Below are 26,588 nucleotides of genomic sequence, written 5' to 3'. Positions count from 1 at the left end.
AGGAGCATTCCTCCCCGATGCGTTGGCACGAGCGGCCCACCTTGCGGTCCAGCTTCACCATCTTGAGGACGGCCTCCTCGCGCCCGCGGCCCAGATGGTCGAACAGACAGTCGTGCTGCTCGGGGAGACGATGGAGCATGCAGAACACGTAGCCTGGAAGGGGGAGGGGGGAGGGGCGGGACAAACAACGTGGTGAGGGAGACGTTCTGGTGGTTTCACCTCAACAAACACAATCATGGCGTGTGGTACTGACCGCAGCGGCAGGAGCCCAGTTCCTGCTGCACCAGCTCTAGTTTGGTTTGGCAGCGGTAGCAGCGCCGGCGGTTCTTCTGCTTGGGCGTCCCGCCGGCCTCCTCGCCGCTCCCCTCCTTCTCGTCCGGCCGGGGCCGTTTCTCTGGTGTCGCCTCGCTCTCTGAGCTCGAGGCTGAAAACACAAGCGGCAGGGTGAAGAGTTAGCGCTCAGAGCTACAGGCAGGAGGAAGAAGAAGAAGAAGGGGGGGGGGGCTGACCTGATTCTCGTGGACGTTTTGTGGGTGTGCAGAGTGTGCCTTGGGCTGTTTCTGTGGACGACACGCCTGCAGGGGGACATGAAGAGACGAGTCAGACAGGAAATGACCATCCATCCAAAATAAGACGTACTGAATGTTACGGACCGGTGCGGCGGGAAAAGTGTCACATTTTCATTTTGTGCTTAAAAGTGTAAAACGCCATTTTAATCAATATTCAATAAATAATAACAGCTATGAAATTAATTAGGTCATAAATATAGAATGATTGAAATAAATGTAAATATATAAATATATAAAACGAATTAATAAATACAGCTATGAAAGAAATTAATTAGGTCATAAATGTATAAACATAAAAATAAATAGTTTTATAAATGAATGAATAAATAGCTTTATTTATTTCAGGGGACTTTTATTTTCCTAATGCCACATTTGTTTCCCAGCTTTTTATTTCCATGTGTTATATTCAAATGAGGGGGTGTGGTCATCTGACAGGACACAGCACCAGCTGCAGAGACTTCCCGCTCTACAAAGCTGTGAGGATTCTGATTGGATGTGGACGTTTTATATGAGTTCATACTGTAAGTGAAGACAGGCGACTTCATTAGAATCTGACTTCTACTCAGCAGTGATTGGAGGAAGGCCTGTGTGACATCATTTCCTGACTTCACATTAAAGTAAACTCCTTGGTGCTCCTCAAAGATCCTCTACAACAAAGATACAAGCACAAGCAGCGCCAATGGCAGACACTTCCTGTTTCCTGTGTGGGCGTGGTCATGACTGCTTGTCCATAATAACAACAACACAATACAACACTAGATACAGTTTGAATTGACGCCCGACTTCGCTGCTGGTTTTTATCTGATAGCTTAACAACACTCTCCGTTTTCCCTCCCATTACAGTGGGGGGGAGGGGACACACACACCATGTGACACAGATACAGGAAGTGATTCTAAAAAAACTGCTGTCTTCTTTCTCAACCCCCCCCCCCCCAAGTCTGTCTTGCAGCAGCAGCGTCACACAGAAAACCACAGCTGTATTCATGGATGTGGTCAGAAACTTACTGTAGCCTTTATGTCAGCAGGTTGTTGGTTTCCCTCCTTAAAAAAAAAAAAAACACCTTCCTGTTGTTGGCTGTCCCTTCTTACCTTCCCTCCTGCTGGGAAACGTGGGCGAGGGCTCTTCGGCTGACGGCTGCTCGGAGCTGGAGGCCGGCGACGACAAAAGGGATTGGCTACTGCTACTGCTCGTCTCGCTACTGAAGACGGCCGATTGGCTACTCCCGCTGCTCTGGATGGGCCTGGAGGTGCAGTCCTCCCCCGGCTGCTTCTTCTGGATGTCTGGGGTCAAGGGCGGCGAGAGAGGGAGCGGAGAGAGACGTAGATAAGAGACGGGGAAACAGACGGAGAGGGAGGACAAGACGAAACAAAGAGTCAAAACACTCACATCTGGACTCTGTTCGTGCTACAACAACACAGCTGCAACTACAGGAGAGGATCAGGGCCACGGCTGGATTTTTTGTTTCTTTAAAACATTTAAAAACATCTTTTTTTTTCATAATTCACCAAACTGGTACAGTTGATCTGTCAGCCCACCTCAGTTTGTGATGACAGTAACCTGAGGACAAACTGAGCTCTTCTTCTTTGGTCCTGCGGCAGTTTAACATGTTTTTACATCTTATAGACCAAAATATTTACTGATGAATGAGAGAATAAACAGCACATCAATCAATAATGTAAATAGAGCAGCACAATTAATCAGAACTATAATCCACATCACAGGAGCTGCAGTTTTTCTATAAAAGGTAAAATGTGTCTCTTGTTTATCGTCAGTGTTGTGGAGACGCCCCGACCTACAGGTCAGGTTCTCCAGACGTAAAGAACAAAAACCACATCATCACCGTTTTTAGTTTTTTTCTGTGTAACATGATTTTTTTTGCATCTCTAATAAATGAATCTTTAGTTGCACGACGTCGCTGGTTCGAGTCCGAGCTCTGTCCGATCCCACTCATGAAAACCTTTAAACCAGGCTGCACCACATGACCAGAGGAGGACGGCGCTGACCTCTGACCCCGGCTGTATAACGATGATCTCAGACAGTATTGATCTGTTGTGGGGATATCGTCTTCAGCCCCCCCCCCCCCCCCCAGGGAGGGTGAGGGAGGTCAGCCTGGATTGTAGCTCCTCCTCCACATGTGGAGCTAACCCACTTCTGAGTCTATTCTGAGCCTCACTGCCGTCTGTGATGCCAGACTCAAAGCCGGGGCCCGAGGTCCCGCGCTGTCTGCCGTGCTCACCGGTTGCCATGGCCACCGACAGCAGGGCTGCAGCACAGCCTCAACCCATCCTCCCGAACCAGAGTGGAGGCGACGCTGAGAGAACCCGAAATGATTTACAGTGTACAGGTGAAACCCTGGACGAGTTGCACAAACTGAATGTTTTACCCTTTTTCTACCAACATTAGCAGGTTTTTTAAACGTGGGTAAACCAGCTAATTAAAGCACATTGACCTCTTTCCCACTGACGGGCGAGTTCGTCTTTCTGTTCGGACACATAACTCGGGATGCCACGATCACGTTTTTTTGCCGCCGATACCATTCATCTTTGTCATCACTGCAGACGTCACACACTTTGTAGAAGTTGTTTTGGCGGCATGTCAGTGGGAGGCGGGGCCACACCACACTGTGCTTCTCTCAGCCGCAGACACCAGAATGTTAACAACAGCTCGTCTGTGACTAGAAGCTTTAATTCACATCTACAGATCATTATTTTAATGAAAATCAGCTGATAATGATCAGCGGCCGATCAATCAGATCACCCCTACTGCAAACTGGTAAAACAGATCACGTCTCAAGTGTCGGAGCCTCTGATCAGTGACTGTGTTGTTCAAACTTATTTCAGGTCGGCAGCTTCACTCTTTCAGAGCTCATCGTAGCTGCAGTGTTTCTGGTGTAACAGCAGGGTCTGGACAGGTGACAGGTAACAGGTGACAGGTGAGGTTAGAGACATCACAGCAGAAAAAGACTGAGTTCACGGGTTTACATCACTAGCGATCGGAGCCGGAGCAGATAAATCCGTGCGTCTACTGCAGAGTCATGTGACCCACGTGTGAATGCTGAGTGAACCCTTTTCCACTGCTGATTAAAGCCTGATGCCGGCGAGCCTTAGCGGGTTTGTTAACCAGAGGAAAAGGAGCTTTAGAAGAGGAAAGACGACAAACAGAGCTGGTCACCTGCTGGTTAACAAGAGCAGCGATTATCTCCCACTGCCACGTTCACAGAGAGTGAAAACATCAGCACCACTCTGCTGTGTGGACATTTTATCTGACAGGATTTAAACCCAGGAAGGTGCAGCTGCTCCGCCTGTTCCTCAGGTGGCAACCACATGAACCTCTGGCTTCCTCTCTTTGGCTTTTGAACTGTGTGTGTGGAGTGATGGTGAGTGGTGCGCAGAAGTTATGATTAAAAGAAAATGTTGAGGTGAGACTCACCAGCAAAACATTTGGAGCAGAGGTTCATGGTTTTACTGGACCTGAGGAGAGAGGACAGGAATGTGACTGACGACATAAATATCAGCAAAACATGATTATATGGATAAATGTTGAAAATGAGACTCATCTGTATCATCCAGTTCAGTGGTTCCCAACCTTTTCCAACTCATGGCCCACCCCATGTCGGCCGCCCCATAACAACACAAATATACCATGTGCGCCGGTATATTGTATATAATGACATTTTCACCTAAACTGTTCTGTTTTGCAAACGATGGGTCGGCCCACTTGCAGCACCTTCACGGCCCACAGGTTGGGAACCACTGATCTAGTGCATCATTTTCTGGCTGAACACGGTTGTCTCGGTTAATGACACCTACACAAATACACAACTAAGAACACACAACCAGTGCAGGACAAACACAATCACATTAATAGATAATTGTATCTAGTGTTTATTGTCCTTGTTTGTAGCTTCTTGTTGTCGTTGTCTCTTTTCAGACTGAACATCTGTATATTCTGAGCTCATTGTAGGATATTATCAATGCTGTTGTGTAAAAGCCAAAACTAGTTTGTGTGTTTTTTTAACAGTTAGAATCACCTGAACCACTGACACTGAACGAATCCAAACTCCCATGATCCCACGCTATTTCATGACATCACCCAACGCCATCCTTTGTTCTTGTTTTGATTGAGAGACTTCTAGAGGCGGAAGTTACTGACTGGGTTTAAACTTTAGATAAGTTCTGACGTTATCGGTTCAGCTCTCCATACTTTAGAAATTTAGAAATAAAAGTTCTCTCAGACACATAATCACCACTTCTGTTTCTGATTAAGACTTTCATCAATGAATGGGGGCGGGGGGTTAATGTTGAGTAAATGAGAAAATAAGAAATGTTAATTCTGTTTTTTTATTAGTTTTTTCTCTTACAAAATCACAAAAAGTACCGATAAGAGAACCGTTAAAGTACCGGGTCAATAAGAGTAGTACCATTAAAATCTTAGCGATACCCCTCCCTCATGGCTGGTGGTACCTTTCCTACAGGTGCGTCCTGCCTCACCTTCTGGACCTCTCTTTAATGTTCAGGCCAACACAATACGTTCAATACGTGGCTCCTCTGTGTCAGCTGTGAGTCGGGTCAACAGTCAATAGGAGCTGGAAGTGTGTGTTTTCACTTCATTGTTCCTACAGGAGCGACGTGACTGAAGCAGCACTGAATGACTGCCCCCCCCCCCCCCCCCCCCCCCCCCGAGGAGGAGGAGCTTTGTTTTCACCTGTTACGCTCATTAATCCCAGACATGTCATTATGTAAAAGGATCAATTACATTAAGACATATGTTGATGTGTATGTTTCACCAACATGTTGAATATGTTTTTATATGAGTTTTAATATTGATCTAATTTATTTATTTATTTTTACTAAATATATATTTTTAGTGGTTTCACTAATGTTACAACAGTTGATCTTATTCATTTTGATCTAATTTATTATTAATGTTATATATATATATATATATATATATATATATATATGATATTCCTGTTTTTCCCCAGTGTGAACAGATATTCAAATTAAATTCACACAGAATAAAACACATCTACAGAAACAGTGAGATCAACACACAAGGTGACACGACTTTATCTCAGTGTCTGTCTTTAACAAAGATTCAACACCAGAAGAAGAAATCACAGCCTGAAGTCATCCAAACAAGACGACCTAAAAAAGGAGACAGACTCTCCTTAATGTGGCTGTAGTTATACAAACAGTGTGAGCTTTACAGCAGGCTGTTGACACCCCCCCACACACACACACACACACACACACACACACACACACACACACACACACACACGAGGTAATATCTGATTATACCTACAGGAAAAGATAGCAACGAGCAGGGAGGAGAAACCAGATAAGACAAACAGAAAAAAGCCATTAACCTTGAACCCTGGTTTTTAGTAACTTTAATTTATCAACAATTCTATCTTATCTGTTGTTTTATTATTAATTTTCCTGTTTTTTTTGTTTGCTCATGTTATCGCAGCTTTTTAAATCTATGTGATTGAATCTCAGCTTTCCCTCTTCTCTTTTCTTTTGAGCTCATCAGTGTGTGAAGCTCTTTGAACTGAACTCACCTGTATGAAAAGTGCTGTACAAATAAAGTTTGATTGATTGACTGAAGAGGACTGAACTGAGGCTGGAAGTATTTTCAAATATTTCCCTCAGTCTCCCAGACACATCGTCCAATATGAGCTGCTTATATATGAGCACAGGCCAATATGGTCGACATTTCAAAAACATGTTTGACATCATTTCAGAACAGTGTCGTCATTACACGTTTTGCCAACCAGACAAGACTTTTCTCAAAATGAATAAATTGCCGCTGAGCTCCGTTCACCTTCAGCAGAACATGTTTGTCTTCAGGAAGAATTCAACAGTTACAAGACGTTTTACAATAAAAAGAAAATGGCTGCCGTCTCTAAAAACTCTCTCTCTCCTCTTTGCTCTCTCCATAACAATGTTAGAAAACCACAAAGTATGAGCCACGTCTTCCTGTTTTTTGTTGTTGGGTGCTACTGGTCAGGTCAGGTGTCATTAATTGTTACCATGGAAACATTGGTCTCAGGTTTGAGTTAACCTGGAGGTAAAGTGTCTAATGTTTCTGTCCTAAAATGAGTCAGTGTGTATTTTAGTGAAACAGTCTGACTGACATCAGACCAGCACTACGGACCTGTCTGAGGTATCTGTGTGGAACTGACCCCTGATCTCATTATTAAAACATTAATTATTAAAACATAAAGATTAAATCAACTGTATTCAACTGCAAACAACACTGTACTTCAGTGATGAGAGAACCATGTCACTGATGCTGCCAACGTTAAGAGCTCCACCTCTGAGCTCAGTCCTTCAAACCCCCTGGGTCAGTTTCACACGGATACGTCAGACTGGTCTGTAGAGCTGGTCTGATGTCAGTCAGACTGTTTCACTAAAATACACACTGACTCATTTTAGGACAAAAACAGGCTTTAACCCAGGCTGACTCGAACCTAAGACCAATGTTACCATGGTAACAATCAGTGACACGCGTGCTGACCAGTAGCAACAGGAAAACATGCCTCATAATTTGACCAATGAGAAGGGACAGAGTTTTTTTTTTTTTCAAATCTGATTTTTATTTTATTGTTTCACTCTTTCCTGAATTTTCAAAGTAAAACGTCCTTGTAACTGTTGAATTCCTCCTAAACACAAACATGTTCTGCTGAGGGTAAACTGAGTTGAGGGAGTGGATGTGGTTCCTCGTTCGGCCATTTTTTTCATTTTGAAAAAAGTCTTAATTTACCCAGAATTCATTGTGCCACAGTCCGGCTTAAGATCAAGAACTAAACTGCTTTGTGTAACAGATGAGTTCAGACTCAGTCTATCTGTTTGTTGTATCTATGACACAGTCACAGTCTGTCCCTGCTTGTAACCTCATTCAAGATCTTCTTCAAGAGGCCTTGAGTTTCAGTGACATGTGTGGGACAGACTCTGCAGCCAGCAGCCCCCCCAGGCCAGGTGTTATTCTGAGCTGAGGCAGGCAGGGCCGTAAACACACACACACACACACACACACACACACACACACACACACAAAAAACACTGTCACCATTAGTGTCACCTGACATTGACAGGTGGCTTTACTGGTTCCAGTTTGCTTACGGGACGCCACAAAAATGAAGGCAACTGGGGAGCTAGCTGGGGCTTGGGGGGTTTCGTTGATAATCAAATGACAAGTCATATGAGAACATTGTGTTTTCATAACACCTCAAATAAAAGCACTGCTGTTATCTGTCTGGTTATATTTCACACATTAGTAGTTGAAAGCATTAATGTATTAGTGTTACAGGGCTTAGAGTGTGTGTGTGTGTGTGTGTGTGTGTGTGTGTGTGTGTGTGTGTGTGTCTGACTGATGACATGACAGTAATCTTATCACACTGTGTTTTCTCTGTGACTGAGCTACACCCCTGTAATAAGGAGGAACAGCGTTCATTTTTGCTGTTAAATGGATTAAAGGTTAGCTGTAGTCATTTTTCCTATGGGGTAACATCAGTGAATCACATCCGGTATGCAACACACATACACCACTTGACAAGAGCGACTGTAAAAAGGCTGGAAAATAAGTCAAAAAAACTGGTTTTATAAGCAAAGCTAGGTTTCCTGACTGATTAGCTAGCCGTGCTAACCGCTTTTCCTGAGGTGCTTCAAGAAAACAGGGCAGGTTTAAAAGGAACCTGCTGGCAATAAATCATTTTCTATGTCGGATACGTCATCTCCTGGGTTCACTAATTGCCTTAAAACACGGTGTAAAAATAACAGCTACTGCCCGAGACGTCGACAGGCTGTTTGTTAGCTCAGAAAACAGCGGAACATTTAAGCTAGTTTTCAAGCTGTGAGGTTTATTTATTAGCTAACTTCCCAACCCCCCACCCTCGGCCTGCACAACAGAACAACAACAATGGGTTTGGACTAGGTGAAGCCGTTGGGCATATTCCATCCGGATTTACCTTTCGGTTCAACATAGTGGGTTAAATATAGTTTATATTTTTAATAAAACTCACCCCCAAAATCCACAGGGACACCGGGGAGGTAGACTCGGAGGTTTGCTTCGTTCACTGGTGTCTCCCATGACTTCCAACAAAAAAAAAAAAACGCGAGGCTGGGGATGAGACCGGGGCCTGGTCGTTCAGGGGAAAAAACGATCCAACAACTCGAGTTAGACACAAAATAAAAAATAAAAAAAGATAAATGTCCTCTTTGTTTAAAGTCCACAAGCCGTTCAAAGAAAACGGGGGAAGGAGAGGGGCCCACAAAGCCTTCCGTTAAGAGAAACAAAACGGCTCAGTTTGAACTGGAATAATTGAACGGCACTCAAAGCAATCAGCTGGACGTTCGGACTTTACGACCGACAGCCGAGAAGAGGGGGGCGCCGCGGGGTTTCAGTCGACACCAAACGGCTTAAAAGACCCTCATCTGTCCGCAGACACTTCCAGGACACAACCACGGCGACGTTAAATACACGGGAGGGTCAGAGAAAGGAGAAAATAAATAGATAGACTGAGGCCTTCCCCTCTGAACACTTCAGGACCACCCCTATTCACACGTCGCTGGCACCGAGTACGTTGGGCCGGAAACGCGTCCATCAAACCAGAAATGTCAATATTGCCCCAACGAAGCGACGGTGCCACAAACAAGACACGTCAATTCAACATTACACGACTGAAAACCGACGAAATAAACATAAAAACAAGAAATCTAACATGTTATATTCACTTTAAATGAGCACAAGGCGAGGTATGGATCAGATCGGACTTGCTTTGATCACTGGTTTTATTGTAATCCGTTTTTACCAGATTACAGAGACAGACTTAACTCCCCAAGACGTCTGTAATTAACAAAAGAAAATAAAATCAACCTGAAACCAGATTACATCACAACATTATCATTTTATCTAACAGGAGGACTGACATTGAAGACGTGACTGTGGTCACTGAAAGGAAACCTCATTCACATTAAAATGCAGCAGGTTACTCTACATGGCAAAAATAAACTGTGGCAGCTGTTTTCCTAGCACCTCTGTTCATTGTATGATATAATAGTTTGTTTGTGGTGGTTCTAGTTGATTAAACCACCACTGATTGGTTCAAAGAGCTACATTAGCATTCATTAAGGTGCGTTTCAGGTGACCTAATGACCTGAAGTCCAATATTTACTCTCCTTTGAGCTCCAATTTGGCCTCCACCAAACTTTGAGGGCTGGCCCCCGACTCTCAAATGAACTTCAGATATAAATTCCTTTACAACAAAGGTTAACTTCTGCCAAATTAGCTGCCCCAGTTTTTTTCCTCTCTTTTCAGACTAAACATCTTTATATTTTTAGCTCATTGTAGGATATTATCAATTGTGTTGATTTTGCTACAGCAAACATGTAAAAGGCCAAGAAGGGACAGTGGTGGAGAAATAGCAACAGCTATAAACTCTTTGTGGAACACATTCATTTCACGCCTTGTTTTCAAACTGTTAAATTGCATCGTCCCTATTAAATAAATAAACTGAACTGAAAACAGACAGAAGTGACGCTGATGAGAGTGAAATGAAACTGTAAAGTTGGGAGCTATCTACCCTGCTACCCTTATAAAGGGTTTAGGAATGGTTAATAATTAGCTTATTAATCCAATTAACACTTCATAAAACATAAATAAACAATTATAAACAAGTTATAACACAGTTTTCATACATTGATGCAGGCTCACTATTTGGCAAGATGAAGGTATTGCTTACTACTCATTAATCTTACTAATGAGTTACTACCATTTATAAACGGTAAGAGGAGCCTTATTGTAAAGTGTAAAACACGTCACCAAACAACAAACTTGAAGAAGCAGCAGTTACAGATGCTGATGATGGAGAAAACAAAGAGATATGAGGCTGAACAGTTCAGATACATGTGGACTCACTATTTGGCAAGCAACAGGTCACTGTTGCCCTCTTTATCTAATGTGTAATAGTAGCTTATAGATGATTTATAAAGTGTTAAGTTAATTAGAACAACAAACTATAATTATTGCAAGTCGGCCGACAAATCGTTTGCAAAACAGAACAATTTTTGGTGAAAAGATGTAAATAAAAAAGATAATTCATATTTTCAAATGTTTGGAAACAAAAGGAACTTTCAAAATAATTTGCAACCTGGCTTTATTTGGCCTCCGTATCACTATGTGGTCGAATGTGGGCTGCAAACATGTTAAAGATTTTATGGGGCCCTGAGTTGGAAAAGGTTGAGAACTGCTGAATCACATTCAGAAATCCTTCATAAGGGTCGTCTTATGGCAGATTTAAGTTCAGGTAGCACAAGATAAAATGAAATGATAGCGGCTTTTAAACCCGATTTTATCTCTACAGGACAGTGTCCACATCAGGTAATGATGCAGGTGATGCGCCTTATTCAAATGACCACAAAAGCCACCTTGGGGAAGAGTTAGCTTCTGGCTCGCTGAGGAGTCGGGCCCCGGGACAGTTTGCTGCTTCGCCCGTAAAAATGCCCAATAACAATTATGCCTTTGATCAGTTATTACATTAATTTACAGACAAATACCACACAGGTTAAATATGAGTGTTTCCACATCAGTTGAGCAGGTGAACTCAGGTTTCTGTCCCACTGCTCCGTTTAAACCCTCTCACTGTTACTGTGGACAAACAAGATGATGACTGAGGCGACAGAAACGAGTCAAATCTGACTTCTGAGCTCCAAAATGAGAAGATGTTAAATGTCTGTAGCAGTGACCGGATCATGATGAGCACTGTGACAGAAGCTCTCAGGACTAGAGAGAAGACAGACATCGCTGTATTGCTTGTATCAAAGACCTCCGCTGTGTTCGACAGCAGTGATTCAGGCAAGCAGCAATAAACATTAATGAACAATGTCAGTTGTTTCCATTATCACATTTTTGACAGGCAATGTTCTGAACAAGAGGCAGTGAAATGCAATCACACGTCAATGGTCAAAACAAATATATATATTAGCTCAAACTATACACATACATAAAGTTAGATGGGGGTGGGGAGTGTGTTCTCTACATTACAGTGTAACCTGAACAACGGCCCAATTCAGTCCTCTGGTTATTAAAGAAGACTTAATCCAACCAATGGCTAATCTTCTAAAACATAGATGGATGACTAGAGGAGGTTTATAGAAACATCAGTGTCGTTAAGGTAATTCAGATTATTTAACATCAAACAAAAGGTTTCAAAATAAAAGACAACTCAAAAGTGCAACATCAGGACACGAAGGAAACAAACAGGAAGCACAGCAGCGTACGGAGGCCCAGGAAGGCCAGGCAATTTATTTTTTTGCCAGGATCATTTTTTAACATCGTTATAAACACCCCGAGAGGAAAGTGATTTGTTTTGTTTTCCTGGGGGGGGGGAATATTTGTTAACAACTTAAAAATGAAAATGATTGCCCCCCCCCCAAAAAAAATATTCTTTTCACTTGCATTTCATTTCATGACAATGTTTTTACAGCCGAAAAAAAAAGATGATCCTGGGATAAAAAGAAAGAAAAGCCTTTCTGGGCTTCCGTAGTGTCCTTTAAGGCCAGTGAAGGGTTTTTTTCCCCAGAAAAAAAATAAATAAAATAAATCATCAGTGGCCTCTCGGGGGGTTTTATAATGATGAAAAAAACATTTGGAAAAATAATGATCCTAGCCAAAAAAAAAAAAAAAAAAAAAAAAAAAAAGAAAGTGCACTTGCCTTTCAGGACTTCTGTACACTGAGAGATTCATTTAAAACAAACCTACAAAAACACACAAAAGACTCAAACCTGACACGTCCGAGAGCGAGGAAGTGTTTCAATTCATTTCACACACAAACACAAAGATACCAGATCCAGCACCCGGTACTGTTCTTCAGTCAGAAGACCCAAGCTGCAACCTTTATTTCTGTCTACTTGAGTAAAGAAAAATAAAGTGCCAATAGCAGCTGCTCTTGTATCTACGGTATAGAAACTTTCTTCCTGGCAGCTCTAGTGCATACATAATTTGGTCCGCCTCAATGTTCAACTAATTGATTTCCCCAATCATTTGTGCTAAGCTATTCAAGTGCTTAAAATGCTGAATTAAGACACTTAATTAAATCTATCTTTCGTTTTAGTGAGGTGTTTCTTTGTTTTCTTGAGGTATGAATTCTAACTATCAAAAACGTCACACCAGAATAGGACCAGAGGTTTTTTCGTTTCAGGTGTGAAAACCTGTGAACAAATACTCAAACAGCTATTACTTAATATGCAAATGCATAATTGGATTAAGTGCTATTTGCATACAAATGCCACAGAATGCATTAGCTCCACAGCTTTGGCAAAACCCTTTCGAGAATTAAAGTCTAAAGTTTGAAAAATACTCGACTGCTACTCCGTTAGCTCGATGGTATGAAAAGTGAGTAGAGTCCGTTTAAGACAGTTTCTTAAAAAAATAGCTTGTTTAAGGATAAAATCCACTTCTTTTGGAAATATTAACTCATAAAATTCAGATAGCAACCCCCCGCCCCCCCACACCCTGGTCTTACTGCTCTTTGGTGGTTGGGAAAACCACGTTTCAGTGTGTGCCTCATCTTTGGAGAAGTAAAGTTTCCACTTGGTTTTGAAGGGATAAAACTCGAGTCTTAGTAGCTAAAAAAGTACCTTCACAAAAATGCATGAACCAGTGGATGTTAACACCCAACTATCAGTTTCAGAACTGGGAAGACTGGAGCCCTAGATGCTGCTGCTACAGATAAACCAGTCTCTAATGTTGCACTTATGACAGAGGGACCATGGGTAATGACAATGAGACGATCGCCGGACGTTAGCAGCGTTGTAGCAGTGCAGTCTGGATGATGACGGCTGTGCAAAATGGCATTGTGAGGTCCCCCCCACCCCCTCCTCTTAAGGATGGGACTGCGAGGACGACGATGAGGTGGAGGAGGGCTGGGAAGGCAGCAGGCTGTGTGTACGTGAAGGTCGCTGGGGTCGCGGCTGCTGGGGGGCGGAGCCAGAGTCGGAGGAGTTCAGGCCCGGACTGCCTTCGTTCACCTCGGCGTTGAGCTGGGCCGGACACTCGAAGTGAACACAGTGGAAGACCTGCAGAGAGAGGACGGTCACACGGGGGGAACCACCAGCACACACAACCCCACTGAAACCCCTCCTCCCTGGGGTAAAGTCCGATCTCTCTCCCTCCTGCAACTGGTTCAGAGTCCAGCAGCTCAGTCTCTTACTGGTTCTAACAGACGCCGTCACATCACGTGACCCTCGCTGCCCTCCATCGCCCCCCCGTCTGTTTTACAACTGACTGTAAGATTTATTTTTCTGATCTTTTTAATTTCGCTTTTATAGCTTTTACTGTATTTGCATGTGTGTGTGTGTGTGTGTGTGTGTGTGTGTGTGTGTGTGTGTGCGTGTGTGTGTGCGTGTGTGTGTGCGTGTCTAAACGGCATCTGCTCCTCTAATTGTCCTTATTGATATTGAGTCATACTGTTTGTCCTTCCTCTGTAACTCGTCTGTCTGATATTTGATTTCTGTCAAAGCTCTTTGTAAAGTCGGTTTTAAAGGTGCTATATAAATAAATATATTATCATTATTATTATTATTATAACAACACTGTTATAACTATATGATATAATATATATTCTGCTTGTGAAGGCGACAAGCAGCCACCATCAGCTAAGACACGATTAATCCGGTTAATTCAGGCAGGTTTTAAAAGTGTTCAGGTATCCAGTGAAAACACCTGAGACTCACATTAAAAGAAAAACAGAAAGACGTTCTCACCTCATTAGCAGTGTTGTGAGTCCCAACAATACGGATGAAGGACGCAGGCTGCTTATCGAACTTCAAGGTCTGCCATGATCTGTAAGAGAGAAACGCATCAACTTTCAGACTCCATCTTTGTTTGTATGTGTTTTTATTTACAACACGTCTGTCTGTTGTGATTGTGTCACAGCTCCCTGATTATTGTACAGAGACAGTTTCTGCTTCTTCAGGTTCAGAGTTCATCTACCTATTTAAAAAAACATCTGTCAAAAATAAGACTGAGTCAACAACAGCTCGATGATAAACTGCAATAATCTTTGAAATGTGGAGACAAGCTCTAAGATTTGTTTTGTTTTTCTCCCATTAATTTGAAAAATCCCATAAGCCACTTGAATTCAAAATGGCCACCATTCCTGGCATAGGAAACATATATTTTACCACAGAGTTTTACCCACAGGACAGATTTCAATCATTTTGTAAAGTTAATGTTTCAGACTCTGAGACGTCAAAGTCACAATCTTACATTTCCTCAGAGCTTCATTTGTGCAGTTTCTGATGTCACGTGAAAATGTGTCTACTTTACTCCTCCTAACATTAGCTCTCTAGGCTAACTCGCTAGTGCTAGGCTAGTCAGCAAGCTTTGATAGAGATTTGACACGTGGATGAACTTATTGCAAAAAATAACAATTCCTTTCCCAGAAATGGCGGCCATCTTGAAATGTGTTCTATCCACACAGTGATACAAGGAGGATTTGTGCCACGTTTAGTATTTGTTTCCACATGTGAAAGATTTCCCTGAAACATGCAGTTACCAGCTGAAGCAGTGGTTCCAGTTCCTCTGTTTTACAGCTCAAACTAACATAAGAATGAACAAAGGTAGGTGTCATGAAAAAACCAGTGTGTGTGACGGGTAACTACGATGATGAAATATGACCTGTATGTGCAGAACCTTTTTCTCTACCGACTTAATGTGCAACAGAAGTTGTTTGTTCTGGATCCCTGCCTCAACTCAAAGACGTGTTTTCAGATCAGCCTGTGTCTTTAAAGGACCAAGGAAAAACGATGCTGCCTCTTGGCGTCATGTAGCGGGAATAAATCGCGGCACGGTGAAAGAGACGGGAGCCTCACCGACACGCCACCCTGGTGCGGTCGACCACCTTCGTCCACTGCTGCTGGTTGGTGGAGACCTCGATGTAGTAACTGTAGGAGCGCTCGTCACAGTCCCAGAGCAGCAGCCTGAGCAGAGGAGAGGCAGAACAGTGAACTGACTCCGTCTGCACTTTAACCGCTCTGACGTCTTCATGACGTCTCACACTGTCGATTCAAACGCTGCTGATCCTTTAGATTGATGCTGCAGTAAATATTGGTTAAATGTCATAAACACAACAAACTGCCACTTCCTGTATTTTATATCAACACTTTCAGTTGTAGCAGGTGAAATAAAAAGTTAATATCCAAGTTCTACTATTAATTATTGAGTCTGACAAACTTATAATCTATGATGTTACACGAACACTAATTTTTAATTTTTAAATAAATGGAATGATGACTTGCTCCTGTTGTAAACCGAACTCAGGCTGCGTCCACATGAATGATCTCCGACACACACATGACCAGTCACCCACACTGAGCACGTGCGAGCCGCTGTAAACAGGAAGTAGATTGTCTCCTTTGCAGTTGTAGCATTAAAACAGAGAAGTGAACAACAAGGTCAGTAACACTGTCATTCATCATCATGTTGTATTCACCCCTGGTAGTCCAGGCTGATGACAGCCAATCAGGAGAGACCGTGGGTGTGACCTCATCGTTTACAAAGGTCTCAGTTTCTGTCCAGACTACAACACAACCCGTGTTTTCAGAATAAAGCACAACCTCAGAGTTTTCAAAATAAAACAACCCCAGACTTTTCAAAATAAAACAGCTCCAGCAGAGTTTCTGAAAGATTCTGTTTTCGTCGTGTTGACGGAGGAAGAAATGTAGGAAAAGAGACGCGAAGAAAAACATTGACACATGGACGCAGCCTCAGAGCTGACAGTGTGGCCACGCCTACCTCAAGGAGCCGATGGAGTAGGGCTGAGCCAGCTGGATGACGATGGCTCCTGAGCCCAGCTGATGGCAGGTGTATCCGGAGTCCCAGTCGTAGTTTCGCGTGTCACCGTTGAGCAAGGCATTCCTGCTGCGGCTCACGCCCTCGACGACGCTGGCACATGACGCGATGGTCGCCACGTTCTCACTGGGCACTGCAGACAGGAACGACAGGTCCAGACACATGTTTTCATGGCAGATGTTTAGCTGCTTCAGACTGTTTAGCACAATGAAGACTCAACAACTTACCCACAAGCCCGTTCTCCAGGGTGAATGGGTGGTTTGTGAACATGCATTCAAAAGCCACGAGGTGGAAGACCTTGTTGACCGTGTTGTGTGTTCCCACGATGCGAATATACCTGAGATAAACAACAACAACATGACATATGAGTGGGCGGGGAAACCAGCCGACCACAATCCGCTCTATAAACGACCAGGAGGAGCTGATTCCATCTCTGTCATTTTAACAAAGAGCTCACACGCAGCTCTTTGTTAAAATGACCGAGGTGGAATCAGATTCGTTTTGATTCATCCACCAACAACTCCCGCCTGAAAAGAGGACAGATGTGCTTCATGTGTGCGAGCCCTGCTTCTCTGGTGAACAGGTGAACATGTGGTAACAGTTGGTGTAAGTGAAGTTTACCTGCAAACTCGTGGCGTGAAGTACAGATTCTGCCACGAGCGGCACAGGTATTTGGAGTGGTCCACAACACGCACCCAGTCCAGCTCATCCATGGACACCTCGATGTAGTAGGAGTACGACCTTAAACGATCAGAAATGACATTAGAAACACAAACCGCCTCAGACTGAGTCGCTACAACGAGGTTCATGGAAAAGCCAAAAATAAAAACGCGTTTTTTAAAATGTGAAACGGAAGAATCACGTTCAAAATCAGAGTCCATAAGAAAGAAAATGGATTCTGTCAGAAATCATTGTGTAAGACACAGATTTGTTTTTGGTGTTTTAAACCTCGGATCACTTTGTTACGACGAAGTATTATCTAAAATTATGGGGAAAAAGTCGTAATATTTCAAGAATAAAATTGTAACATTAGGAGAATTAAAATGTAAAATTTGGAGAAAATTTTTTTTTTTTTATGAATATTACATCAACCAATCAAACAGGTGAACGGATAATCAGTGGCAGCTGCTGTTTGTCTGTCTGACAATAGAATAGATTCAGTTTCTTCACAATCTTTTCAATGTCCTGATGAAGGTGATGATGATGATGAGTCAAAAGATGAAGGTTCTCCTTATTAGTGAAACCTAAAGTAGAACTTCACAGGATGCTCCACGTTCCTTTTTTTAAAGCTTCTGATGTTTCCCTCTAAAAAACACTTGACCTAAAATTACAACTTTATTCCTGTAATATTATGATTTTATTCTCAAATTCACGACTTTATTCTTGTGATTTCAGATGTTCTCCTTGTTGTGGCGCTAATACTCCATCGACTTTGCCAACACGGTTTGTTGGAACCAGTCAAACTACATTTGAGTGCTGCCAGTCAGCTACTTCAACAATAACCACTGTGAATTATACTTCACAAGTCCAAGATAAACTAAAATTAAAATCTTCTTTGTTAGTCTGTAACGTGTCTCCTTTGTTACCGGCTGTCTCTGTCCCACAGCAGGAGACGCATGTGGTTGATGATGAACGGCTGGCCCAGTTTGACCTGGATCCCGGCCCTGCCGTCCTCCTCGATGGGGTGTCTGGAGAAGCCGTGGTCCAGGTCGTAGTTCTGGGTGTCCCCGTCCAGCAGCGCCGACTTCAGCTCCCCTTTCACCACCTGAGCTCCGTACTTCATGGTGGCGATGTTCTCCTCTGGTACTGGAACCCAAGAAGGAAGACATGAAGGACAAGTGCAAATAAAGACGGATAAGACACAGAAATCACCTCGATTTCATTTTCATTTAATGTCTGAAGAGGATTCATGGCAGCAGTAAGAACAGTAAGACACTGACTGAGCATCCCGCGGTAGTTCAGGTCCATGTTGCGACTCTCGGAGCGGGTCTTAATGGCGTCCAGCAGGTCGTCTGGGCTGAGGAGGCCGGACGGTCGCACCACGTTCAGCATCTCCGTCAGGGTCATGAGAGGCAGCCGCACCGCTGACATCACTTCCTGCGTGTCAGCCCCCTCCTCGTGCTGCCGGCACCAGCGACACAAGGCCTGGAAGATCTCCTTCTCGCTGGTGGCAAATGAGTCTCTGCTGACCACGGTCAGAAGAGCGGTCTGAAACAGAAAGAAAGATGACAAAGTGTCACTATTTTTTATATGCTAATTGATTAACTTAAAAAACCTGAATAAAAACATATTCTGAAGGTTTATGGGAATGTCTCCATGTCATTATCTTAGCTGAAGTTACATTGAGTGACAGATGCCGCAGCCCGAAAGCGTGTGGTTTCACACACACCTGAACTCTGCTGTGCCATCTTGTCAATTACCTGCCACTAGAGGTCACTGTATCCCAGGTTTATGTTACACCAAAGGGATGAGACATGAGATCAAACCATACTTCCTGACATATGGAGCAGTGAGCGTTGTCCTGATGTAAGACTGAACCATACTGCCACCTCGTACCTTGGAGAGCGAGAGGAAGCCGTCAGAATTCAACACCTCGGGTGCGTGTCTGTCCATGTAAGCACAGCAGGCCGCACTGAGCGCGCTCAGAGAGTAGAGACTGGCCACGTCAAAGACCAGGCAGACGTTGTTGGTGTGCAGGATGGTGCGCAGGAACTCGGAGGTGGAGTCCTCCAGTGGCTGCAGGCCGTAGCGGTGAGCCAGGCCCAGGAAGTCCAGCAGCACCTCCTCCCGGGCAGAGCTGAGGCTGGCCCTGCCCGTGTACAGGTAGTTTAGCAGCATCGAGAAGGCTTCGGCCCGCGTCTCCTCCAGACACACCTCGGCCTGGGGCTGGGACTCTTTCATCCCACCGTACAGCAGAGCCCTGAAGGAGCCAGAGGTGTTCATAGTTTTTATTTATTCAAATGGTTGTAAATGTTCTGATTCATTTTCTACACCAAGATTTGACTTCAGACCGTCACAAACGGCAGCGAGCAGTCTTACAAACACACAGCATTTTATTCTGAAAAACACACTGAGTAATAGAAACTGGCAAAGCCTCAAGCCCCCCCACTGACTAAATCTCATGTGTATCTAGAGTTAAACAAAAAACATAGAGGAGAGGCTGTGAAATTACAAATACAACACTGACACAGAATTCATCTTCATTTGTGTGATCTACAGAGTAATAAGAGAATTGAATACTTTAGTATCCACAAACACAAGATGAAGAGAATCAGCCGGTCCTCACATTTAAGGAGATAGAACGAGGAACTGTTTGGCAAGATTTCAACAGTTGCCAGGACAAGATGTGTTTATAAAGTTTCACGCAGAGCAGAGGTGGACAGTCCACAGCTCCATTACTGGAGTCAGAGTAATGATCCTCATGGTCAAAAACTACTCCAATACTCCAAAGTGAAAGTTGTTCAGTCAGATTTTTGCTGGAATACTTCATTTTAAAAATACTGAAGAATTTAAAAGTATATTTGCATGTCTACATCATTGTATTGTTCCACATTTACAGAATCTAATGACTGTGACACAACATACTGACTGACTGTAGAAGCTGTATGTATGCTACAAAGACTGTAGATATGTCTGTAAAAACACAACTAATTTAACAAAAGAACAATTTTTTTAGTCAGTGATGAAGTCTGGTTGTGATAAACACAGCAAACATTTAACACAGCAATCTTCTTTATTTCTAAACCTTCAAATACAGACTTCAGATCAGACCATGGTCTCTGGTGAAGAATCTTCTGCTTCATCTTTATCTAACGTCGACATCGTTAGGACACTGACAGGTTCAAGCATGACTGACAGCGGAGGAGTTGGCTATGATTGTTTTTTTCTCCTGAGATGACCACGGCATATGGTCTATCACATTTTAGAAAATAAGATTCATTCCCCTGACTAAAAGCTAAAGGAAGCACTTCACAGAAATGTAGAGGAGTAAAAGTATTTTTAAACTCCAGTACTCCAATACCGAAACTAAAGTAAAAATCTGACTGAACAACTTTCACCTGTATTGATGTTACATTTGACTGGAAGGGTTTCTATACTCTGACTCAAGTAACGACGTTGTGTGCTTTGTCCATATCTTTCTATTTCCAAGCTCATGAAATAAAAATTAACACTGATTAACATTTGCAGAAAGTCTAATGTTACAGCTTCTTTGCTGCAGGGTTTGTGCTTCCAAAAATCAACGACGTGTAATTTTCCCAGGGGTGGCCAAACCTTTCCATGCAGCTGTTAAAGTGGGTCTACCAAAGGCACTGTAGTATTAAGAGAGGTAAGACAAGTGACAACATTTACAGTTACCTGAAGTAGTGACATCGCGCTGCCAGGATGACCCGGTGCGCAGGGAAGCGCTTCCCCTCCACGATGAAGGTAACGTCGCTGTACTCTTCACCGAGCACCAGGGCTCCCAGCTGCTCCGACAGCAGGTGGATGTGGTCGATCTCCGACACGGAGGCCAGTGGACGCAGAGGGTGACTGTTACTCATGGTCGACGTGTGCCACAGTCACATCTGACACACAAATAATCACGTCAACCGGGCGGTTAAACCAGAGGCACACAGCACATACAGTAGCTAGTTCATACTAACTGCTAACTACGATGTCACTAACATGACGGCAGACGCTAACAAATTCACGCCGACGTCCAGTTACTGTATTTGCCACCATGTCTGTTGTTAAAGTTTTACATAAACAACTCAATTAGTAACTAATAGTCGGTACGCGCTGTCGCTAGCTAGCTAGCTGAGCTGTTGTTTACAGACGCTGGTGTCGCGGACATTTGACACCTGAACAAACGTTAGCTAGCAGCTCGGATATCTCCTCTTTTCGCGGTTTTAAACTTACCGAGCGGCTCTCGTTCACTCCTGTGTTCAGATATATGCGTCAGATAATCTAAAAAACAACAAAAAACAGTCGTGCTTCTTCTTCCAATGTGCATGAAAAGCACCAAATTCACAATTCTTCCAGCATCACATCACCGGAAACTGATTCTGGGCCAACGGACAGGCACTTCCGGTTCGAGAAGCTGGATTTCAAAATAAACGTTCCTCAAAGTTATTATTCCGCAATTGTTTGCTCTGTACTCTGAAAAAAACATGTTTAAGGGGGATTATGGGTAATTTAATTGTCCTACTTGTGCTGACGCAAATGTATGATGACGTTTGTGACTCGTTCTTCGATAACAGCCGTTAAACGCTGTTACACGTTTCCTGTTTTATTGTCGCGTGGAATGACTGCGTGCAATTTTGAACAAAGCATGACATATACACATATGTACGTATATTTAGTATTTATGTCTATGGAACAAAGCGTCAGATTGTTCCATTATCCAATTTGTACATTAAAAAGTGAACGAGGAAGTCGAGAACCGGAAACCGATGGCTTACTTTCAAAGTAAAAGTCGTGCGTCTTGCACAAGCTTGCTGCAGCGGTCAATTTAAGGAGAGCTAAACTGAATAAATACATACAAAGTGTCTAAATAATGAACATAAGTCAGAACTGTCCCAAATTTCTGCCAGTCTCCCATGACTGACTGACTGGGAATAAATTACCAACGAACACTGGAATTATTACAGTGTTGTGATTCATAAATGAGTGTAATGATTCATTTATTCATTTGATTAAGGTTCTTTGTTACTGGGTGACATTGTACAATATAAGGTTCTGCCTGTGGTTTGTAATTTTAGGGGAGAGAACTGCATGTTCACAAATATTGACCAAACTGTGCTGGGACACCCGAGGTAGCAAAATAAATCCGGCCCATACTTGGGCCACATGCTTGTTTTCCTCTGGTCCAGTATACGCCTGGTTCTACGGCCTGAATCTGGCCCATACACAGCCTGATTGTCAGATGCAACTTCCACATCTGGACTAATTCCAGCACATAAACATATGAAAATCTTGCAGCTGTCAGACAACACAGGAGGAAAACAGCCGGACTCTGCCCAGATATGGAAGTAATATGGGCCAGACTCGGGCCGAGAACACAGGTATATGTTGGACTAGAGGTGTCACTTTTACTACAGGAATAAAAAATGTTAATTCATAAAAAGGGCTGGATTCACCTTTTAATGCACAATCCATAATTATGATAGTGTTCAATCCTCAAAGCAGAAAAATAACAGACTAAAATTATAAATATTAAAGTCATTATGGAAGCCTATACAGGACTTTATTATTTCCATGACAGCATTGTCATTTTTCAATCACACGTGTTCTAGGATGACACTGGACTGGACTGATGAGCAAAGCATTTAATCCTTTACTAGCACTCAGACAGTGGTTATATTTCTACTAGTGAAAGAAAGCCAAACATACAGGTCAAATCATATCTTGAATAAAGCAACAAAATTCTAAATCAAAATCAGTGCATCAAAACATTCTCACTCTAAATATATGATCATGCGAGAACAATCCAAGGAGATTAGATGTACTCCTTTACAACAAAATAAACATGAAATAAACTACTGACCCACAAAGGTGAAATGACAGAGAACGAGCTCGACTGAAGGACAAACAAGAACTTCCTTCTGACCAGTTATAAAGACTAAAAACAACATCAAAGAAAAATCAATAAAACTGCTCAACCTTCAGAATTATTGCCTCTACTTTTTACACTGTGACACTAGCTAACCTACAACACCCCCTTGTGGTTCAGAAGCTGTTTACACCAATCCATCCTGACAGTGATCAGATGTGATTGGTTAAGTGATGCTGGCGTAGAGGCTGCTGGGCTCAGCAGAGGGAGTTCTCACAGTGCTGTAGGTCACAACATCCTTTTCATGATCGTCATTTTTACTCCCAACCTGGAGGGAAACAAATCAACACAACACAATTACTGTAAATCCAACACACTGGGACATCATAAACCCTAACAACATGTAAAGCAACACGACGTAACACAACACTGTGGAGGAGCAGGGATGTCACAGGAAACGTAATAAAGCATTTCCTTCATTGCATATTTTAAAAGGCATTAAAAACAGGAATTGTAAAAAGAATTAATAAATGATTAATCCATCAATAAATATTTAAAAGTGAATTTACAAAAACAGCATAAAACTCTCATTAAATAAACTATTTATAGATACATTTATTAATTCATGAATAAATAATAGACTTTGAAGAACTACCTGTAGTCTGGCCCATATTACTTCCACATCTTGTCACAACGGTCCCCAGGCCTTAGTGTTTTATGTCTGTCTTGTCATTTCCTGTTTTATTTTGGTAGTTTTCCCTCTTGTGTCTTTACTTCCTCCTGGGTGATTACCTGCTTTTTCCCTGATGTGTGTCACCTGTGTCTCGTTATCCCCACAGTATTTATTCCCGGTTTGTCCCTTTTCACTTTGCCAGTTTGTTTTCTTCCATAGTGAGTGACTTACCAGCGTTATCCTGATTGCTACCTTGAGAGAGACTTTATTTGTGACCCGTTTCCTGAGACCTGCCTGTCCCCTGTCGGTACCTTTGCCTTGTCCTGCCCGCCTGACCACGTCTCTGCTTTTACCCACTGGATCCATCGCCTGTCTCCAGTGGGCTTGCCAGGCTGTTGTTGGTTTTTTATTGAGTTGTACAATAAACTGCCTGATCGTCAACTGGCTCTCGGATCGTGCTTTTGGGTTCTGCCTTGTGTCCCGAGCCTGACACATCTGGGCAGAGTCCGGCTGTTATCCTCCTGTATATATTATATATACCGTATTGTTTATTATATTTCCCCACTGGCCATGGGATGTAACAAGCTCTCTAATTGGTTAGTTCGCCAACCAGTCATATCAGGTTTTACCAGCACTGAAGCCTACAGAGAGGCTAACAGGAGAAGCTAAATGGCTACGCTAATCGATTAGCTAACAGGAAAAGGAAAAGCAGCTGGGAAATGGAAATTGAAGAGGGAATCCAGGAATGTGTTCACATTTGTAAAATGTCTTTTCAAATTCTATTGTATTTATAAATGGTTTATTTAATTGGAGTTTTATTTTGTTTTTGTAAATGCATTTTTTAATCTTAAATATTTATTGATGGATTAATCATTTATAAATTCTTTTTACAATTCTTATTTTTAGAATATGAAATTAAGGAAATGCTTTATTACTTTATCACAAAATGACATCCACAGACTCTTTTATTAAACTGCTGAAAACTATTGTTTCCTGTCTCACCACCATCACCTGTTCAACCAGTCAGACAGCTCACCTGGGCTCTACTGTCGGTCTTCTTGGTGTAGCTGATGGAGGCGTAGGAAACACCTTCTTCAGGATCAGCCTGCACAGGGAACATTATAATTTTATTTGATTGGGACAATACATGTTAATGAACACCAGCACAAAACACATGATGTAAACACAGCAGATTGTAGCAGAAATGCTAATTTACCTGGACAGGAAACAAAACAAGTAAAAAATGATCAGAGATCTGGTTTGACTGGAGCCAGTGTTTGAGAAGTGTCTCAGAGGTGGGACATGTAGGACACTGACTCTTCTAACTTTATTCTATTTGATCAGAAGCAGCACTTTAACTTCTATTACTTCTGCCAAGGATGGTCAGAAGAGTTTATCTTATTTTAATGGTGGTTTGACCTCTGACCTCTGCTCTCACAGTCAACCGTTTGACATGATCTAGTTGCATCATTTAACTTCCTCTTTTTATATTCGTGGTCACATTTTCACACAGACAACTGTGTGGGTGTGTTTCACACAGAAGCAACAGCAGCAGGACTGAGTGAAGAGTGTGAGCTCACCGTGTCCCGACTGGTCTCTGGAGCAGACTGAGTCACTGTAGGGTTAGACGTCAGCGCCTGGACAAACACAGGCAGTTCAGTTAATACAGATGTTGTCAAAGCACAATACAAACAACAGCTGTACAACATATGCAACACATCTGTGCAGCTTTGACCTTTAGCTACTAAAACCTAATCACTTCATCCTTGAGTCATGGTGAAAGTTGGTGCCAAATTTCAAGAAGTTCCATCAAGGCGTTACTGAGATAGTGTCCACGAGAACGGGACGGATGGACGGTCAACCTGAGAACCAAAAGGCCGCCGCTCTGACTGAACCACACACCTATATATAATATTTTTTTAATTTTATGTGTTTATACTCTATTTTGCCCCCCACCCCACACACAAACACACACCCCCCACACACAAACAAACACACACACACACACACAAACACACACCCCCCACACACAAACACACACACACACACTAATTTCTTTAACTTTAGAATCAAACTCAAAGACTTTCTTACCTCAGTGTCACCCTTCCCTGAAAAGACACAAAGAAAAGTCGACTAAAGCAATAAAATAAAAGTTTTATTAAAATTTGTTGTTTCTGAAAGTTTCATGTGTAAACAGTCTCACCTTTAGTTCTCTTCCACCTGATCACAACAAGCATTAAAACCGCTACCAAAGCCACGACCACGATGAGACACAGCCACAACCAGTCTGGAAAGACAAACATCATCAAGTGTCTCAGCTGCAGCTTCGTTTTCTGTCCACATCAAAAACCCACTTCACTCAAGTTCCACTTACTAGTTCTTCCTGGAGCTTTCAACAGCATGTCTCATTGGAAATGTTGTTTAAAGCTCCACAAAACACTCGTAGGTGCAACAAAAGTGAATTTAACCGTTTAGTGTTGGAGGTGTAAGATATGATGCTGAGGAAAAATAAAATGGCTGTAAGTTGAGAAAATTCTTCAGCGGAAGAAAGGAAGATTTCAAAATGGTGGTTTGTCAGCGTTTCACAACATTCAGTCGTTTGCTAATGAAAGAAAACAAACCACAGACCAACAGAACAAAGACACAAAGTGTGTGAAAGTAGTTTTGCCTTCATGTCTGCTGAGACTGAGTTTAGTGTCGGACTGAGAGCTGGACGATCGAGTGTCAGAGAGAGAGAGAGAGAGAGAGAGAGAGAGAGAGAGACATCACACTGAAGCTCCACTGGTTGTAGATGCTGTCGTGCTCTCACCTGCCTTCATGTTGTTTTCTGTTGCTTTGGTTTCGTCCTCACCTGGACCAATGAACAAACCAACAAGCCGTTCAGAAAACGCCTCATGTTCACCATCTGCAGGTGATAGACGCTCATCAGCTCATCATGTTCTTACCTGACTCCTC

General features: G+C 42.7%; 2 protein-coding genes and 1 long non-coding RNA gene across 3 annotated transcripts in view; 1 reads left to right on the top strand and 2 right to left on the bottom strand.

Annotated features, from left to right (window-relative positions):
- Positions 1 to 9,133, bottom strand: part of zfand3 (zinc finger, AN1-type domain 3) — a 10,685-nt gene extending 1,552 nt beyond the window's left edge. The window contains exons 1-6 of the mRNA XM_023399187.2: positions 8,600 to 9,133; positions 4,000 to 4,040; positions 1,659 to 1,850; positions 510 to 575; positions 254 to 424; positions 7 to 153 (exon numbers count right to left, since the gene is read on the bottom strand). Of these exons, the coding sequence (XP_023254955.1) occupies positions 7 to 153; positions 254 to 424; positions 510 to 575; positions 1,659 to 1,850; positions 4,000 to 4,040; positions 8,600 to 8,667 (685 nt within the window). The 5' untranslated portion in view covers positions 8,668 to 9,133. The remainder of the gene's footprint in view (positions 1 to 6; positions 154 to 253; positions 425 to 509; positions 576 to 1,658; positions 1,851 to 3,999; positions 4,041 to 8,599) is intronic.
- A 1,582-nt stretch (positions 9,134 to 10,715) lies between these two features.
- Positions 10,716 to 21,487, bottom strand: btbd9 (BTB (POZ) domain containing 9). The gene is made up of 11 exons (XM_023399188.2): positions 21,328 to 21,487; positions 20,785 to 20,993; positions 18,985 to 19,348; positions 18,369 to 18,636; positions 18,015 to 18,234; positions 17,050 to 17,169; positions 16,656 to 16,765; positions 16,372 to 16,561; positions 15,450 to 15,557; positions 14,340 to 14,418; positions 10,716 to 13,652 (listed from the first exon to the last, which is right to left on the bottom strand). Exons 2-11 carry the CDS (start codon positions 20,967 to 20,969, stop codon positions 13,458 to 13,460), a joined length of 1,839 nt encoding a protein of 612 aa, XP_023254956.1. The 5' UTR covers positions 20,970 to 20,993; positions 21,328 to 21,487; the 3' UTR covers positions 10,716 to 13,457.
- On the top strand, positions 13,662 to 18,296 carry LOC147819671 (uncharacterized). The gene is made up of 2 exons (XR_015436728.1): positions 13,662 to 13,862; positions 18,035 to 18,296. It is a non-coding gene; the product is annotated as an uncharacterized LOC147819671 (long non-coding RNA).
- Positions 21,488 to 26,588: the final 5,101 nt, after the last annotated feature.

The sequence above is a fragment of the Seriola lalandi genome, unplaced genomic scaffold, assembly GCF_002814215.2.
Source record: "Seriola lalandi dorsalis isolate HSWRI2012SDOR001 ecotype SW California unplaced genomic scaffold, Sedor1 jcf7180002050785, whole genome shotgun sequence".
In the NCBI taxonomy this organism is placed as follows: Eukaryota; Metazoa; Chordata; class Actinopteri; order Carangiformes; family Carangidae; genus Seriola; species Seriola lalandi.
Note: the sequence above shows the minus strand (reverse complement) of the source record. Positions and strands in the feature narration are given on the sequence as shown.

Bases quoted from the DNA above. Each gene is read 5' to 3' on its own strand.
- btbd9 (XM_023399188.2), bottom strand. From the start codon at position 20,969: ATGAGTAACAGTCACCCTCTGCGTCCACTGGCCTCCGTGTCGGAGATC. The intron at 17,170-18,014 runs GTAACAAAGGAG...TGATCGTTTAAG, and splicing joins CTGTGGGACAGAGACAGCCG to GTCGTACTCCTACTACATCG. The intron at 16,766-17,049 runs GTAAACTTCACT...TGTTTATCTCAG, and splicing joins TTCACGCCACGAGTTTGCAG to GTATATTCGCATCGTGGGAA.